Genomic DNA, 17,177 nt, shown 5'->3' on the forward strand with positions numbered 1-17,177 from the left:
TAGCTTTGCCCCATGGACTCCGAAGCTGGCCTCTACTCTTTCCTCTGTCTGGTTTGCAGGTGGAGAGCAAGGCCACCGCCCTTTCCTTGCCTGAGAGCTGCACATTACATCCCCAAGTCTGAGGGATCATATCCAGAGAGAGCCACCTGCACCTCGGCCAGCAGAGGAGCCAAGCAGGCGAGGTTTCCTCACACCCCCAACACCAGCTGAGCTCTCAGAGTTGCAGAAGCTGCCTCTCTGCAGGCAGCAAACGCTGACATCTCAGGGAGTGGAAGGGTGGAAGGTGGCCGAGCTGTCCACGGCAGGTTGAGGCTGCTTCCCTTGATTCCGATTTGGCCTGAGATGGGAAAGAAGCTTTTGTCTTCTTTTCATTTTGTTTGCATTTTACTTAGGGGAAGTGATATGTGTGTGTGTGTGTGTGTGTGTGTGTGAAAGAGAGAGAGAGGTGGGGTAATGTGTGCATCCATCTTCCTACCTATGGTACCCCGAAAGGACATGCTCACTGTTCTGGTTGGACCTGGGGAAATCTGAAGTGAGGGAAACAGGTGCCCTGAATGAGACCAGTTCCGCAGCATAAACACACACACACACACACACACACTCCAGTACACTGACATACGTACAGTACAAATGAGCACAAATGCCCTGCTGTGCACAGCTGTTTTCTAATATAGAGAATTTACAAAATATAGAATTTGGTATATTTGTTAGATCTCCAAGGTTTTCAATAATACAAAGTAAAAAATACAAAAAGACAAGTTGGGATCCCCGCCCTCCCTCCCCAGTGGCATCCTGCTTTGCCTGTGGGTTTCTTACACGCATACAACTAGCATAGTCTAAAGAAGGGCACAGAAACGTGTTTTGTTTTATTTAATAAATATTTTCTTTTTCTCAGAACCGCCACTCCTTGCTCCGGGGCCTCTGGCCTCCCCCTCGCAGTTCTGCCCCCTCCAGGGGCACCGGCTGTGTGTGTCGGTGTGGGAGTAGCCCGCGAGGAAGGCCTCGGTCCCTCCAAAGCCAGCACTCCTGACCCGGGCCCCCTCCACCACGGAGCAGGGCCTCGGCCTCGGTCTGAAGTTTAACGGCTCACATAGAAAAGCAGCCCCAGGGCCCGAGGCCAGGTGGCGCCGCCTCCCGCCCGCCGAGGCCGTGCTCCCGCGGCGCCGCACACAGAGCTGCCGCGCGCCCAGGCCCCTCCAGCGGCGCCTCTCCGCCCGCGCACGCGCCGCAGCACCCGTTAGAAAACGAGATTCCGACCGAGTCTGGCGGCGTCTACTACAGGGGGAGACATCTTTGGTCAGCTTGGTGCTAGCAGGACGCTGGCACCCCGGGGCCTGGGACGGAGACCGCCCGCCCGCCAAGGCAGAAGCTGCTTCTGGAGTCAAAGTGGAAAATCTCAGGGCGGCTTCGTGGGCTGGAGCGAGGCTTCCACCGTTCCTCTGGAGGCCAGGCTGCCTGGCGTACGCAGCGGCTGCTAACTGGGCGGGGGCCCTCCGTTGAGGAAGTATGTCATCATCTCGCCTTTGCCCTTGACCTTGACCACACCCCGGCACTCCAGCTGGTACGTGTTGGCGGCCAGCACCTGGTACATGTCTGTGGTGACCTAGGAGGCAAACGAGGAGAGAGGACAGGCCATTCATGACCTGAGCCCTGACTGCCTCCGACTCGGAAGGATGGGCGGCGTGCCCCTGCGGGGCGGCTCGTCCAACGAAGAGCCTCAGAAACGGGAAGGACGGCAGCACCCACCCCTGCTGCGTGGCGTGGCGAGCACCTCGCGTGTGCCTGCGGCCCGCAAACTGCCTGCCATCGTCCACAGTGGGAGAAACGCAGACGCTGAGGGGAGGCGCTCAGGAGCTCACAGCCGTCTGACTCCCCACAATCAGTGCCCAAGGGTTTACCAAAGTCGCACTCCTGAGTGATCAGAAAGTTCTAGAAACCAGTTTTTCACCACAGACAGTTGGAGAACCACTGCTGATCTCATTTCATCCTTCTGTGAGGTAAGAACTATGATCTCAGGCTCATAAAATCTAAGTCACTTGCCCGATGTTACGTAGCTAATAAAGGCGAGAGCCCGGATTCACTTCAGATGCCTGTCTCTGCTTTGGCTTTTGGAACAAAGAGGAGAACTCACAGGTGGTTTCAGTAATGACACAGCACTACTGCAGGGCGAAGGGCCAGAGCAGGGGGCACAGGAGCAGCAGGACGACGAGTGCCTCACCCCAAGGTGATCCAAGAGCCATTTCCGAGCATCGCCAGCACCCGCCCCCCGCCAGCGCCCCCATCACACGCCTGCTGTCGGACCAGGGAGGAGGGGGCAGCATGTTCCGTGAAAGGTAAGCCCCATGCAAAGGCGAGGTGCTGGGTTGTCTTGTGGTTACTGACTGAGCCCCTCACACCTGTCTGTGGGTGGGGTTGGAGGCTCTGTAAACACTCATCCTATCTCCCCATCTCCCTTGAGGACCCCCACTCCCATCCTGCTGTCCCTTCCCCCGCCCCCCGCTTTGGCACAGGGATGGAGGTGAGAGAAGGCCATCTGGCCAGGGCCCTCAGGCAGCACCCACAGGCCAGCCCCTTTGTTCAGAGGCCCCCCAGGGGAGAGAAGTTAGGGGCCGGTTAAGCAGCGTCCGTGTGAGCAAGGACCTTAACAGTGGCCCCCGAGGCCGGGGAGGCTAAATGACCGGCCACAGCCTCACAGGGACCCGGGGGTGTCAGACTAGAGCCCAGTCCAGGGCCTCTCTGTGTCAGATTGGAGCAGAAAGAATCAAGGAAGGCCTGAGAAAAACAAAGAAAAGAGGCTGAAGAGCAGCAGGCCTGGGAATCCCAAGCACCAGCGCAAAGGATGAAGAGGGGAGAACGTCTCCAGGTCTCTGGCCAGGCGCCTTGGCTGTTGAGGCTGGTGGGAGCGCCATCCCGGGACCAGTGGCCTCGTCTGGTTCTCACAGCTAGGCCCTGAGTGCTGTGGGCTCCATCTGGCAAGACCCTGCTCGTTGCGGCCGCCTCGTGTCCGCTCTGCGTGCCTGGTGGCTTGGCATCTGCAGCTGGCTGCCCTCATCCCCCCCAGTTCCTTCTGTGGCCAGTAGAGGGCTTGCACAGGGTAGAAGATCTGTCCAAGGTACCGACGGACCAAAACACAATTGTGTTCTCCAAGCTTCCAAGATACCAGCGCCAACTGCCCCATCACCCTCAAATCTGGCTGCGGAAATTCTGACTGGGAACAGCGGGCGGCCTGCCGGAAGACCACTTAGCCTCACACAGAGGTCCCCACAGGGGTGCTCCTGCACTCACCTGGATGCGGTCGGGCACGCCGGTGCTGTCCATGCGGCTGGCCACGTTCACTGTATTGCCCCAGATGTCGTACTGAGGTTTGCGGGCCCCAATCACCCCAGCCACTACGGGGCCGATATTGAGCCCTGCAGGGGACAGAAGTGAGAGTGCTCATCAGGGTTCAGACTGACGCTTGCCCTGCCTGCCCTCACTACCGTTCCCCCCCACCCCCGACTCTTGGCCTGAAGACACCCAGGGTCCTCCCGCCCTGAGGCTGTGCCTAACCCCACAGCTGCCACTGCTCTGCTCCCATCGCATGCTTGCTATCTTGAGACCACAGGAACCCAATCACATAGCCGCTGCTCCTGTGTCCTCGCCACCCAGGCAACGTTCAGCTCCTGCAAATCCACCGCTAGACTGCCCTCTTCAAAGTTTCCAGTAACCTCTGCGTTGTCTGATTGCCTTTCCTTAATTCTCCCTCTGTCGGTGGCATTTAAGTTTTCACCTTCAACTCGGACTCAATATACCAGACTCGCCATTTCCTTCTTCCTTGCTCCTCTGTTTGTTTCAGGGGTGCCACCATTCTCGTTCTTAGAACCTACCTCCTAGCCCCCCTCCCTGCCCCCAGAGTCTCCTCTCTCCAGGTAATCCTCCCTCAGGCCTCTGAGCCAGGGCGGTGATGCTGCCGCACCGTCCACATGGGCTCTCCCTCTGCATCTCTCTCCTACGCTTCTGCTCCGGTCTGTCCGCCTTCCCAGTCCCGCCCAAGACAACACTGAGCAGCCCTGCCCCTGAGCCTCTGCCGTGCTGGTCTCCACCTCAAGTGTCCTTCCTCCTTCTCTCCTGGCGAAGTCCTTCCTGGACACATCTGCCTCAACCGGCATTCGCTAGACATTTCCTGCCCCATCTCCAAGCCCCAGGGTGCTCCCTCCTATTACATAAACTGTCTCTCACACTGTGCCTTATTAAGCCTCACTGTTGCTTAACTCTTGTGTGTGAGCAGCAGGACCACGAACACAGCAGAAGCTCCCACATACACCCCTTGGCCACTCACTAAGTCAGAAATGTCATCAGTTTTCAAAACTGTTTCCTCCACGACCCTCCTCTTTGGTCCCATCAAACCACATGTAGCTTTTTACCTCATGTGCTATTCCCAGGCTGGACTGTCGCCCTCACTGGCCAAAAGCCACGCTCCCCAGGGAAGACGTTCCTGAGTCTGTAGGACGGGATCTGCCACACAAGGCTCCCAACTGCCTGCCCAGCTACTTATCTGCCTGCCACTCAGTCCCCAGTCCTGGTCCAATGAAGGAGCTGGGGCAGCTCACAGAAATAAGTACACACTGGGAGAAAAGTGCAGAAGAGTGCGGATGAGGGAGATGGGGTGAAAGGAAAATAAGAATGGCAACATCCCAGGAAACCAAGAGTGACATTAACACAGAAGCACAGGCTGCCCGTCGGTTAAAGCAGGCCCCCAGCTGGATCTGGTTTGGCTTTCCAGCAGCCGATGCAAAACGAAAACCTGGTCCAGTCCATAGGCATGTGTCCACAGGCCCACACGGCCAGCTCCTCGGGGAAAGCCCAGTTCCCAGCACTCGGGCCGGAACGAAAGGTCTCCTGAGGACATGCATGATCACAATATTGACTTTTAGGAATCCAATATTTCAGTCTAATGTGCTAATTTGTAGAACTGAAACACCAGTATTTTTGTTGGTGAATCTCTGTTCCTTTTTTACAAAATTTGAAATCTGAATAATTTTTGGCCTGAGATATTTCTTGGAGGGGGGGTCGATCATACAGTAAAATTTTGACAAGAACAAAGGTCTGCCCTTTTGGAAAGCATTCTTTACCTCCACCATCCTCAGCAGGAGGAGAGAGCAATGCTCGACAAAGCAGTTTCTTCTGAAAAAGGAACACTTACTCTGAAAGCCTGGGCATCCTTGGCAAGATACATGCTAAAAAAACAAACTGCTGAGACACCTTGAACCTTATCAAGCAACACAGAGTTGTGATTCTGAGATCATTTTGTGGATATAGCAGGGGAGCGAACAGGCAAGTGTGCTGATGTACGTGGGTTTTCTCTGCGCTATTCTTTCAGCTCTTCTGTGGAGCTGAAACGTGTCAGAATAAAAGGTTGGGGTAATAAAACAACAAAATTGAATACCAAAAGGTGTACGGCACAGGGAATATAGCCAATATTTTATAATAACTTTAAATGGAGTATAATCTATAAAAATATTGAATCACTGTGTTGTACACCCGCAACTAATATAATATTGTAAATCAACTATACTTCAATTAAGAAATAAAATAATAAAATTAATACAAATAATGAAAAAAAATTATATAGGGTTTTGGTTCAAAGATTTTCTGAACAAGTAGAGTATGGCTCTGCCTGTTTTAAAACTGACCCAGGGCCTCTGCTCAGAGCTCCCCACTCTCTCCCGCAGCAGCCCTGCCTCCAGGACACCACAGCATCTACGAAGCTCCTCAAAGCCACACAGCGAGGGCCAAGGCATTTGACAAAGAAGGGATCCAGGGAAGATATGCGGACTTGACTTATCTCCACATCCTCACCATTTCTTTCCCCAGTTCGCGTAGACCAGAAGAGCTTTCACAGCACCTAGAAGATCATGCTCACGTGTGCACAGAAACCACTTGGAGCTCAGTGATAACCTGTCTCTGAGCTCCCGCCTCTCCCACTGGGGGCCCCTCTGCCCTTGGCGCACAGCATCCCCCCACAAAGCCTTTCTGGCAGGCACAGTGAGTGGGAGAGGCAGGAGCTCGGAAAGAGGGTGTCCAGTGCTTACCACCATGCAGAGGAGGCACCTCCAGGCCCTGGGAGAACTCTGCTGTGTGATGGGGGCCTACCCCCACCCCTCGGGCAGGGACACAGTGCAGTGTCAGCCTCTGCTTGGACTGGGTCATGGTGGCGGCAGGGGGGATGGTGGGTGGGAGTCCCAACAAGCCCTCGGGACTCCAGGCCGGGCTCACCGATCTTCATCTGGAAGTTGTTGAAGGAGTGCTCGTTGATGTACTTCATCTGGTCCATCAGCTTCATGGCGAAGTCAGCCAGAGCTTTGATGTGGGTCTTGCCCACCTTGTCATAGGTGGAGTCGTTGAGGCCCGAGGCGGCCATGTAGGTGCTGCCGATGGTCTTGATCTTTTCCAGCTGCCTGAACCGATCCTCACTGATGATCTGGACAGATGGAGGACAAACTGGGTCACCCCCAAGCTGGGCACTGAGGTCTGCAGGGAAGTGCAGCAGCACGGCCCCTCTTGTCGCCTCAGTTCACACAGGGGGCCCATTTCCGTCACCAACTCAGTGCAAAGCCCTGGTGCTCCCCAACAGTCTGGGCTTCTCCAGCACTTACCCTGTGGCTGTCTAGTGGCTGTGGGCTATCTGTGAGCCCAGCCCCGTACAAGAGCCCCCGGGGCCAGGTCACTAGTCACCTCTGGGGCTCTGTCCTCCGACAGGGACTGGCAGCCATCTTCCCCTTTCCCGGCTCAGGTCTCCATCCCTCCCAGGGAGACCTCCTCACCATTGTCCAGCAGGACACTCTCCTCCTGTCTCCACGACCTGCCGGAAGCCTGTCCACACCCATTGCAGCCAACTCCAGTTACCCCGCCGCCCGGGAGTCTCGGGGCCTGCTTCTGACACTGCCTGATCCCAACTCCACGCCCCAGCCCCTGTATTCCCGCTGGGCTCGTCCCTCTCACGCTCACTAGGCGGTGAGCTCCCAGCCCCGAGACTGCTCTACTGGTCACAGCATCCCCAGGTGGCGCACACTGGGTGCTCAACAAGGGAGTAATAAACCAAGAAGAAAATGTCTTTGTTTCTGCCTCTGCTGTTCAGGGCTTTGCATCTTTGTCCTGCCTCCTCCTGGAGCCTGGGAACTCCTCCTCCCTCGGACTCGCTCAAATGCTGAGTCCCAGCCTGAGCCCCATCCAGTCCTAGCTGGCATGAGAGGAATGGCGGGTGATGGGGGCCAGTCAGCCAGGCGGGGCTTCGACGGGGCAGCCAACATGCACAGACTGCGAATTCAAACAGCTGGGCTGGAACTCCAGCTCTGCCGCTTGCAGGCAGTGACCCAAGGCAGGACGCTTAACGTGCGGGGGCCACGTCCTCCCCATCGTGACGTGGTGATGGGGAGGAAATGTATGCAGGTGCCTGTGACAGTGCCTGGGACACAGAGCGCCTGACGCCTCTGCTCACATCTGGTGATGGGAAAGGGGGCGGCGGGGCCCGGCCGCACCTCGTCAAAGTCGGCGATGATCTCGTTGAGCAGCCTCAGGCACTCGACGCCCTCGTTGTTGGCCTCCAGCTCCACGTAGAACTCGGAGAAGTTGGCGATGGAGGCGAACATGACGGCCACACACTCACACGACTGATAGTAGAGCTCATCGTTGCGCCGCTCGCGGGCCAGGAAGTGCGCGGCTACGTCCTTGGGCAGGATGTTGTGCAGCAGCCGCCGGTTGTAGGCCTGCAGCTCCTCCATCTCCTCCTTCTCCTCGGTGGCCTGGGACAGAGGACTCGGTCAGAGGGAGGGCAAGCATCGTGCTGCTCAGAAAAGGCAGTGCAATCCGCCCATGTGCCAACGCAGGCCGAAGATTTCAGCAACTGCTGACTTTGCATCCTCGCTGCTGTCTCTACTTCCTGGTTTTCTATGAAGAGCATCTCTTACTTTGACTAACAGAAAAGAGAGATCTGTAGTAGGTAGCTAACTCTTCCCGCCTACCTCTTGGAAAGCGACGCCTATGAGAGCACTGATCCTGAAGGAGGGAACCCTGAGTGGACACAGGTCCCGGAGGAGAGGCCGGAAGGATCCTGTCTGCCCCAGATGAGGAGAAGGCAGGAGGGTAAAGGGATGGTCCAAAACCACACCCAAATGGCTCTCCAGCCACCCAAAGGCTCCTCGACCTTCCATTTTCCCCTTCATATCGGGAAATGCGATCGGAAAGGCGGTTTGAGAAAAATCACTTTAGCAGACTGACCACAGAGGAAAGGGCTCGAAGCACTGCCCGTTCTCCCTGGTTCCCTGAGAGCTGACTCATCCCAGGGCCAGACGCAACCCGCAGGGCCAGGAGGTGCAGGTACCCCGAGGTTCCCACCTGGGCGGGACAAGGACATCACTGATGACTTTGGTTCTCCCCTAGCTTGGGTCCTGGGTCTGGGACAAGCTCACTCTCCAGGATAAAGGGGCAGTGCAGAGCCCTCAGGTCAAGAGGCCAACAGTGGCCCACAGGCTGAAGCACAGAGGTAGTCCTGCACCTCGGCATGCGACGAGCCAGATGACCAGAGTGTTCCAGGGACACGGGGTACAGACTGGAGTCTGCAGGCTTCCTCCCCTCGATGGCAAACAAAATGGCCCCCTGAACTGGGGGTGGCCGTGTTGGTAAGGCAGGCAGGCAGGCAGGCAAAGGATCACTGGCAGGGCTGTTTAAAGGATCCAGCCAGCCCGCCTGGGCCTTCCCTAACTACACAGGGAGGCCCTTCTATTCACTGCAGTTAGAACATCCAAAAGGGCCAGGACTATTTCTCAGGGCCCCGGATCTCCCGGTAGGCGGTGGCTGCCTACAGGGAAGGAGCTGGCACACCTGCAGGACTGGGTCCAGCAGGGAAGGAGAAAGCTCAGGGACCCTAAGGCTCAGGGTCTAAGCCTTGCCTCTGAGGTGAGAGGACCCACTGCATTCCTGGAGCCACTGGAAACGTGGCCACAAGGATGGGGATCACACCCGAGGAAGCTCCTGGACCCTCAGGTGCCTGGGGGCGGTCCTCCTGCCAGGTGACCTCTGCTCCTATGAGGTGGGACAGTTTGACCACCCCCCTCCCCATAAATAAGGGCCACCTTCTCCTGCTCGGGAACGGGTGTGCCAGAGGGAGAAGGCTGGAGCGGGAACCCCCTGCTTCTCGCCTGCTGTCCCGTGGAGGAGCCCCAGCTGGTCCATCTGCCTCTGAAAATGCACCTGACTGCCCCCACCCCTGCTCCCCACATGTCTGGGGACGCTGGAGCGCCTCAGCTCCTCGGATCAGCCTGCAGGTGGCAGAAATGTGACACGTGCCTTCCCAGAGAGCCTCTGCCCAACATGGCAGGCAGGGTGGCTGTGGAGGCTGTGGGTGGGGACTCAGGGAGCAGAGACGCGGCTGGGGACGCACGCCAAGCGCAGAGGCCCTGGCCAGGTATGGCTGCCACATCTGGGGAACTCTGCCCAAGACATGCAGCACAGCCAGCTGCTTCTAGGGCTGGGCTCTGCCCAGGCAGGATAGCTTAGGGGTCCACAGACGCTTGCTGGTCCTAGTAAGTTCAATGCTGTGGGAAGGGACAAGAATGGGCTCTCCCGAGAGCTGAGGCCGAGTGGAGGGGGCCTTGCGGGTTAGGGTGTGTTCCTCGTGCAGGTGCTTCAGGGAAGCTAAGAACCCCAGGCTCCCCACCTCCCCGTCAGCACCGCACCCACCCATCATGACCACAGACCCGACAGCTAAATGGGCTGCTGCATAAGACTGGGCGTGCGGATTGGACCATCACTCACCCATCCCAAGGACCTGCGTTCAGGTTATTGTTTATCCCGCCCCAAAGCCCTGGAGCACAAGGGGAGATGGAGGGAGGTGGACGCATCATGAGCCTGTCAGAGAGCTTGAGTGGAGAGAGGCTGACACACCTATAGCAGGTAGAGACACGCTCACCACCCGCCTGCAGACACACACACAGTGTGCATGGCCTTCTTGATTGTTTTCAAAATGGGAAGTGGTCAGCCACTTCCCTTCCAATTTCCCTTCCTTCCCGCCCTCGTGCAGAGCCCTCGGTGCCTGAAGAAGGAAGTCATCAGAGGAAGGGGTGCCACGTGTGGTATGTCCAGTGTGCAAGGAAGCAGGGCCGTGAGGGGGAGACGGCATGGTAGGGCAGAGAAGGGGGCTGGGGTGGGTGGGAGGTCGGTTCCGTCGAGCAAATGAGTAAATAGATGAAAGGAATGGAAGGGGAGGTTCTCACTGCCGGAGATGATATTTGCATGCGTGGAAGGGAGAAGCCTAGAAAGAAGCCTGAGGTGTTGCATTGGCAATGGGGGTGCTGCTGTAAACTCACGGTTTTAAATATCAACAGACAGATATTGGAGTAGTATCCATCTATATGTATGTGTGTATGTGTGTTTGTTTCTATGTTCCTCTATACCTACATACATTTCCTGGCTTTGTCCACAGAGAGGACCTAGAACAGTGAGCACACTGAGTACCCTGATCTGGGTTTCTAAATACCATTCTCCACTAAAAAGAATTGGGGCACTTTGAGGGGAAAGTACGTGATGAGCCCCAGACATCTTCTTGTGCCAGAAAGTAAGAAGATGCTCAGAGAATGATGGAGCCAACTAAAGACACACCAACCAAAGCCAGGACAATTAAAGCATTGAAATAAATAATGAGAGGAGCAGAGTAAACCCCACTGAATCCGATAGGAATCTGGGAGTCTGTGCTGATGTAGATAAATGAATGACCAAGTAAATGCGAGGGGGAGGAGGAGAACTCTGCCTTACAGGAGAATGCCGATTAACAAATGCAGAAGGAATGACAGACATAGGTCATCACTGGCAGGCAGGAGTCAGCAATGGATGCAGAGGCTGGTGGGTGAGGTTTGCTGGAGATCAGAATATTGGCGTAATACCAGAGTATCTTTCCACAAAATGCTAATTGAGTACAAAGGGGAAGATGGGGACCTGACAGTGGAGAAATCTGGCAGACGCCCACTTGAGTGGGTGATCAAGGTAAATGTCACCAGGGGTGGGACAGACCAACATAGAGGAGTCCCCAGGGTGATGCTCTGAGAAGTGCACAGTGTCATCTCCACGGTTTTCCTCCAAGAAGGCATGGCCTGAGTCTGGACATGGGAAACATCAAGGGCTCTAGACTGAGAGTCACAGAATAAGGACCTCTTTAAGACTGGCAAACATGAGAGGAGAAGAAAGACAGGAGACATGACAACTAAATGCATAGGGTACACCAGATGGGATCCAGGGCCAGAACTGGGACAGTTGACACACGTGAACAGCTCTGTGGGTGGGATGGCATTGTGGGTGGACGCTGTTGATTTCCTGACTGGGAGTTCGCACAGGGATAATGCAGAGAGTGTCCCTGCTTTTGGGAGGTAGACACTGGAGAATTCAGGGGGTTGATGGGGCATCGTTTCAGAAAAGAGAGAGAGGGGGTGACGGAGCAAATGTAGACAAATGGCTGGGGAATCTGATGAAGGGACTGGTGGCGTTCTTTATACTGTTCTTTTAACTATTCTGTAAGTTTAAAGTTATTTTTTAAAACTTCCATAAAAGAAGATAAAAATGGGGGGGTGCATGGGTGTGGGGTAGGAAGTCAGGGAGGAAAGATAAAGAGTGGAAATGACCTGTTTCTGCAGCCACATGTGGAGAGAAACACTAACAATACAAGTGCCTGACATCGACTAGGTCTCCAAACCTCCCCAAACTCTCAGCACAGCTGGGGTCGGTGGGGGGATGGATGGGGGCAGGCTGCAGCCGGGGACGCAGGAGGCAACGGGAGTGCTTTGGGCAGATGTTGGGGCCTCAGACCAAGGGGACTGGAGGAAGTCTTGTCCACAACACACACTTTTTTCCCTGGCTGTTTTGGTTCAGGGAGGTTCACCCTGGCTGAAAGCTGGAAGGCTTCAGCTCTCTGGGAGAGACAGGCACCCCGCCTCATGGCTCCTCCAGGTCTTCCGGGGCTACAAGAAAGCTGCTATTGCCTGGGCACCGGGGAGCCAGAGGTAGGGGCTCCGGGGAAGCTCCAGGCTACTCTGCTCAGCAGGCAGGCGGCCTCGGTTTGACCCTGTGCCCTCAGGAGCTGGACAAGGCCCCGAGATGCTGGTCACAAAGATGCGGAGTGGCAGGCTCACCCTCCCTGGCCTCCGCCCCTTTCTCAGGGCCTTTGTAACAAAACAGGGTCACCCAACAGCAATCACCTTGGGAGGGGCTCCCTGGGGGCTCCTGGGGGAGGCGGGGGTGTGAGCAGAGGAGTGGAGGGGCATTGGCCCTGGACCCCACAAAGCCTGGTCAGCCCCCAGGAGAGACCTGAGGACCTCCTGGGAGCTTCCCCAAGAAGAGAGGCGTGAGCAAGTCGGGAGGAGGCTGGGAGGCTGCTCTCTGAGAAGAGAAGGTACAGCCTCACACTGGGTAACCCCGAGGCCCCTCCCAACCCAGGGCATTCTGCATGGAAAACATGCTCCCCCAGCCTCAGGGCATCCCCACCAGAGACACCCAATAGCAGGGGCAGCCAGATGCCCCCGTCTTCACTCAGCATCCAGTGAAAATCCAGGGCCCCCTGCCCCGGCCCGAAGACTTTAATCTCAACATTACTAGGAAGCAGAGGATGGAGGAGGCCTAAGCGAGTTGCAGGATGCGCTGAAGAAGTGGTCTGCACACAGGGGCCAGGCCAGGGGAGGCAAAAAAAGCCGGGCTAAGCTAGGCCTTGCAGGCGGCTGGGCTAGAATAACAGGTCTGAACCCCACCTTCACTCCCATCTAAGACCAGGCTTTCTCTTGGGGCTTCCCTGGTGGCGCAGTGGTTAAGAATCCACCTGCCAATGCAGGGTACATGGGTTCGAGCCCTGGTCTGGCAAGATCCCACATGCCGCGGAGCAACTAAGCCCGTGCGCCACAACTACTGAGCCTGCGCTCTAGAGCCCGCGAGCCACAACTACTGAGCCCATGTGCCGCAACTACTGAAGCCCACATACCCAGAGCCCGTGCTCCGCAACAAGAGAAGCCACCACAATGAGAAGCCCGCACACCGTAACGAAGAGTGGCCCGCGCTCGCCGCAAATAGAGAAAGCCCGTGCACAGCAACGGAGACCCAACACAGCCAAAAATAAATAAAATAAACTAAACATATATATATATAAAAGGCAAGACCAGGCTTTCTCATGGGCCCTTGGGTGCCCTCTCTTGCATCTTTTGAGGTGGTCCAGCAGGTCGGAAGGGGCCATAGGGGCTGCTGCTGTAGCACCTGGAGTATCCTGTGCACGGCCCAGCAGCACCCCTCCCGCAGGTGGACACAATCACGGCGCAGGGCACAGAGCCTGGAGGGCAGAGTGCTGGCTGGGTTCCAGCCCCACCGGGGCACCCAGCACCCAGCACCTCTGCCCCTGCCTGAGCCACCTCTCATCAAGGCCAGGGCACAGCCACCTGGCTGGACTTCCTGTCGACGATCTTTGATGCCCCTTCCAGCCATCTTCCCCTGGAGGGGTCTTCAAGCCCAGTTTAGGTCACATCGAGCCCTGCTCAGAAGCCTCTGGCACCAACTCCTGCACTAACGCCTCCGCGGCCCCAGGACTGCACTCCCGCTACTTCTCTCCTCTCCTCCTGCCACTGTTTTCCCCCTGCCCTCCTGACTCCTTGCTGCCTCTGCCACAAACTGGGCCTATCCATGCCTCCCCTCTGTCCCGGCATCTGGATGCCCACTGTCTTTGTGGCTGAAGAGCCTCTCTCCCAGGCCCATCAGAGTCCCGGTACCAGGTACTGTCAAGGGTGGGTTTGTCTGGAGCTCCAGGGTTTCGCCTCTTGGCCCCAGAGAGCAGGGAGCAGACTCGCTGGGACGCGGGGCACCGGTCAGCTGGTGAGCAGGACGCCTTGTCAGTGCAGAACCCAGGCCCAGCCCAGCCCAGCGGATGAACTGCTCACTCACAAAGTGCCATGAGGCCTGGGGGTCCCGCCCCACCCAACCCCACCCCCGACCCCCAAGCCCGGGACCACCCACCTGCAGTTTCCAGAGGAAGTCGAGGCGGGCGGTGGACTCCACCTGCTGGGCGTGCAAGTACAGGGCCAGCACAAAGACGGAGATGATGATGGGCGTCACCACCTTCAGCGCCACCTTGGTCGCGTGCTCAGGGCTGCAGGCGGGAGGGAGATGTCCTGGCACTTCAGGCCGGGCTCAGGCCTTTGTTTCTACCTCCCACTCAGCCCCCCTATCCTCACCCTCCTTCTCTAACTGCCTGAGGCGTGCCTCCTCCAGGAAGCCTTCTCAGTGGGCAGCCCCGGCTCAGCCCCGGCTCAGCAGCCAGCACTCTTCTCCTGATGGCTCCCTCTCCCCCATCACTGGGGCGCTTCCCTCTGGTGACATCAGGGGATGAACGAGGCCCTTGTAAAAGGCAGCATGTACATCTCAGGTCTTTCTCAGTTGACAAGACAGGGGTTGTAACAGGGGAGCCAGGCAGGCCATACTGACCATCTTTGGGCAACCTTGGGCAAGTCCTCTTAACTTCTCTGAACCTTAGTTTCCTAATCTGTAAAATGGGATAACACCCATATTTCAAGATTGTGGCAAGAATTACAGACACTGTATGCAAACTCCTTGTACAGTGTCTGACAAGCAGTAGAAAATCCAAAACTGGTAGCTATTATTGTCTGACTATATTTCTGTTAACATTATTAATCCTCCCAATAAAAACAGCTGTCCCTGACCCTGCTCCTGTCCCAGCAGAGAGCCCAAACCTTGAAGGCTGTGTAGACTCCCTGCCCAGGAGCAGCCCCGAGGCAGGGCCTAACCTACACACCCTGCAGGCCTCTCCTCTGCTCCTCTCCTCTGGTGGCAGAAGGGGCACCTGTTCTCCTGCACCCAGGATCTCGTGCATGCCCCTGGGGAGAGCTTGAGGCCTGTGGAATGACCTGTGGATCCTGATGACCTTGGTCACTGAGTCTATAAATCATCTTGGGGTGGTAGAGAGATCATAAAAGAAGGGCACCTACCCAGTGAGGCCCCCTTGGTACCAAGGGAGGGGAGGGCCTCCTCCTTCATCACCCACCTTGCCACCAAGGCCCCCTCCCACCTGGGTACCGCTGGTGGCCTCTGGCTGCTCGGTGCCAAGGGCAGGCAGGGGTTGTATCAGGGAACTCGGAGAAACAGCTTCAACTCACCACTGGGAGGTCCCGTTGTTGTTGAAGTCTCTGTGAACAGGAGTTGGGGAGGGCTGTTCAGGGCTGCTCCCTGCATCAGCAGCCTCCATGCCTGCTCTGCTGCCCCCCAGCCCTGCTGTGCCCCTCTACACCCAGCTCTGCTTCCCCACGCCTCCTACTTCTGCCCCCACCACTGCTGCTCCTTTGCCACCCCCCCCCACAGCACCCCTCTTCCCAATCCAAGGTCACTTTCAGGATGGGAGGCTTGCAGAAAGGCCAGCCCCGATTAGCATCTGGTCACCATGACCACAAATCACCCAGCCCTTACCTGGGAGCCTGGGGCCCCCCCAGCACATCCACCTGGGCTGAAGCCTGTCCCCTCTCCCACCCCAGCCAGTCGCTGCCACCCGGAGGAGGAGAAACACTACACCTGCACTGTCCAGTATGGTAGCCACTAGCTACATGTGGCTACTGAGCTTAAAATGTGGCTAGTACAGGTTAAAATGTCCTGTAAGTGTAAAATAGATACCAGGTTTTAAAGAATTAGTGTGGAAAAATGTCAAATATTCCATTAATCATTTTAAACTGACTATATATGAAAATAATACTCTGAATATATTGGTTAAATAAATACATTATTAAAATTGCTTGTTTTGCCTTTTTAATATAGCTACTAGAAAATTTTAAATTACATCTGTGGCTTGCATGATTTATCTAGTGGACAGTGCTGCCCTAGAGCCACACCAGGGTCGCCCAACCCAGAAAGGACCTCCATTCTCTGTGACTGCTTCAGCAGGAAGAGTGGAGGGGCTCTGGGGAGGGGTGGGGCAGGAGAGAAAGAGGAGGCAAAGTTCCCAGCTCCCGCCCTGATCCACAAGGAGAAGGGTCGACCTCCTCCCTCTCCTGTCCCCAAGGGACTGCAGCCTGCACCGCTCATGATGCTACAGCGTCTCCCTGTCATCTGCCCACAGCCCTGCACAGCTGTGGAGAAGTTCTTCCTTGCATCTGACTTAGATCCTTCACAACATCTTCCTTTTCTCAGGCGATACTCTGCACAAGAAGGTAACATTTCTGACCCTGGAGTTATTGCCTATTTTATCCATGACTGTACCTTCACTGCCAAGCTCAGTGCCTGGAACAGGGTGGGCCCTCAATAAATATTTTTCAGTGAATGGATAGATGGATGAATGGATTCCTTCCTCTAACTCAGAGAAAGTACAGTTCACTGCATTTTCTCAGGGGACACAGACCTGTCACTCACGTGTTTTGCTCTTCCTGATGTATGTGTGTGTGGGGGGGATGGTAATGGGAAGAGAAAGGTACTACATATCAGGCACTTTACATACATCTTACTACTGTAGGTATTACTATTCCCAGTTTACTGGGAAAAAATAATGAGGTTCAGGAAAAATAGCCAAATGTGTGTCTGAGGCTGAGATTCAAACTCAATTTGACCCAAGATCAGAGCTCTTTCCCCTCACGGAGCTACCTCCCCTGGAAATCTGACATCTGTCACTATATGACCAGGCTGACTGCCAGCTAGATAGCCTGGGGCACAACCCCCATACATGCCACCTCTGGGCTGTAGGATTTAACTGCTCACCATCACAGCCAGGAGCCTTTGAGCAGTGCACAAACTACCCAACCGTCCAGGGTGGCCCTGCCTACTTTGCTGAGTTGCTATGAGGATGAAAGGGATAATGTATGTCCAACTGTCTGGTTCGAGGCAGGACAAGTGCCTACGAACAGCAAAGGTTGTTCTTTTGCTTGCACACACCTTGCTTTCCAGCTCTGTTGGACCTTGACCCCTCTGGGCCTGAGGCGCAAGGGCAGTTAGGTGGAAATAGGTCATCAAAGGCTGCCCTGGACAGAGGAACAATTCACTGAAGCCTGAGGTCAGGACAGAGTAGGAGGCTGGAGGCAGAGGGACAGGGGACCTAGTAGCTCTGAGGCCACCCTCACCACTGGGGGAGGGATGGAGGGAAAGAAACAAGACACTGTGTTGCTTTGCCCCGGTGGTCAGAGCTG

At 56.0% G+C, this 17,177-nt stretch overlaps 1 protein-coding gene across 1 annotated transcript in view; it reads right to left on the minus strand.

Moving 5' to 3' along the window:
* Positions 1–1,327: 1,327 nt before the first annotated feature.
* Positions 1,328–17,177, minus strand: part of ADCY5 (adenylate cyclase 5) — a 154,892-nt gene continuing 139,042 nt past the window's right edge. The window contains exons 16-21 of the mRNA XM_060010774.2: positions 15,171–15,200; positions 14,014–14,146; positions 7,518–7,781; positions 6,256–6,460; positions 3,286–3,410; positions 1,328–1,603 (exon numbers count right to left, since the gene is read on the minus strand). Coding sequence (XP_059866757.1) covers positions 1,475–1,603; positions 3,286–3,410; positions 6,256–6,460; positions 7,518–7,781; positions 14,014–14,146; positions 15,171–15,200 — 886 coding nt within the window. The 3' untranslated portion in view covers positions 1,328–1,474. The remainder of the gene's footprint in view (positions 1,604–3,285; positions 3,411–6,255; positions 6,461–7,517; positions 7,782–14,013; positions 14,147–15,170; positions 15,201–17,177) is intronic.

The sequence above is a fragment of the Delphinus delphis genome, chromosome 4 (assembly GCF_949987515.2).
Source record: "Delphinus delphis chromosome 4, mDelDel1.2, whole genome shotgun sequence".
Lineage (NCBI taxonomy): Eukaryota > Metazoa > Chordata > Mammalia > Artiodactyla > Delphinidae > Delphinus > Delphinus delphis.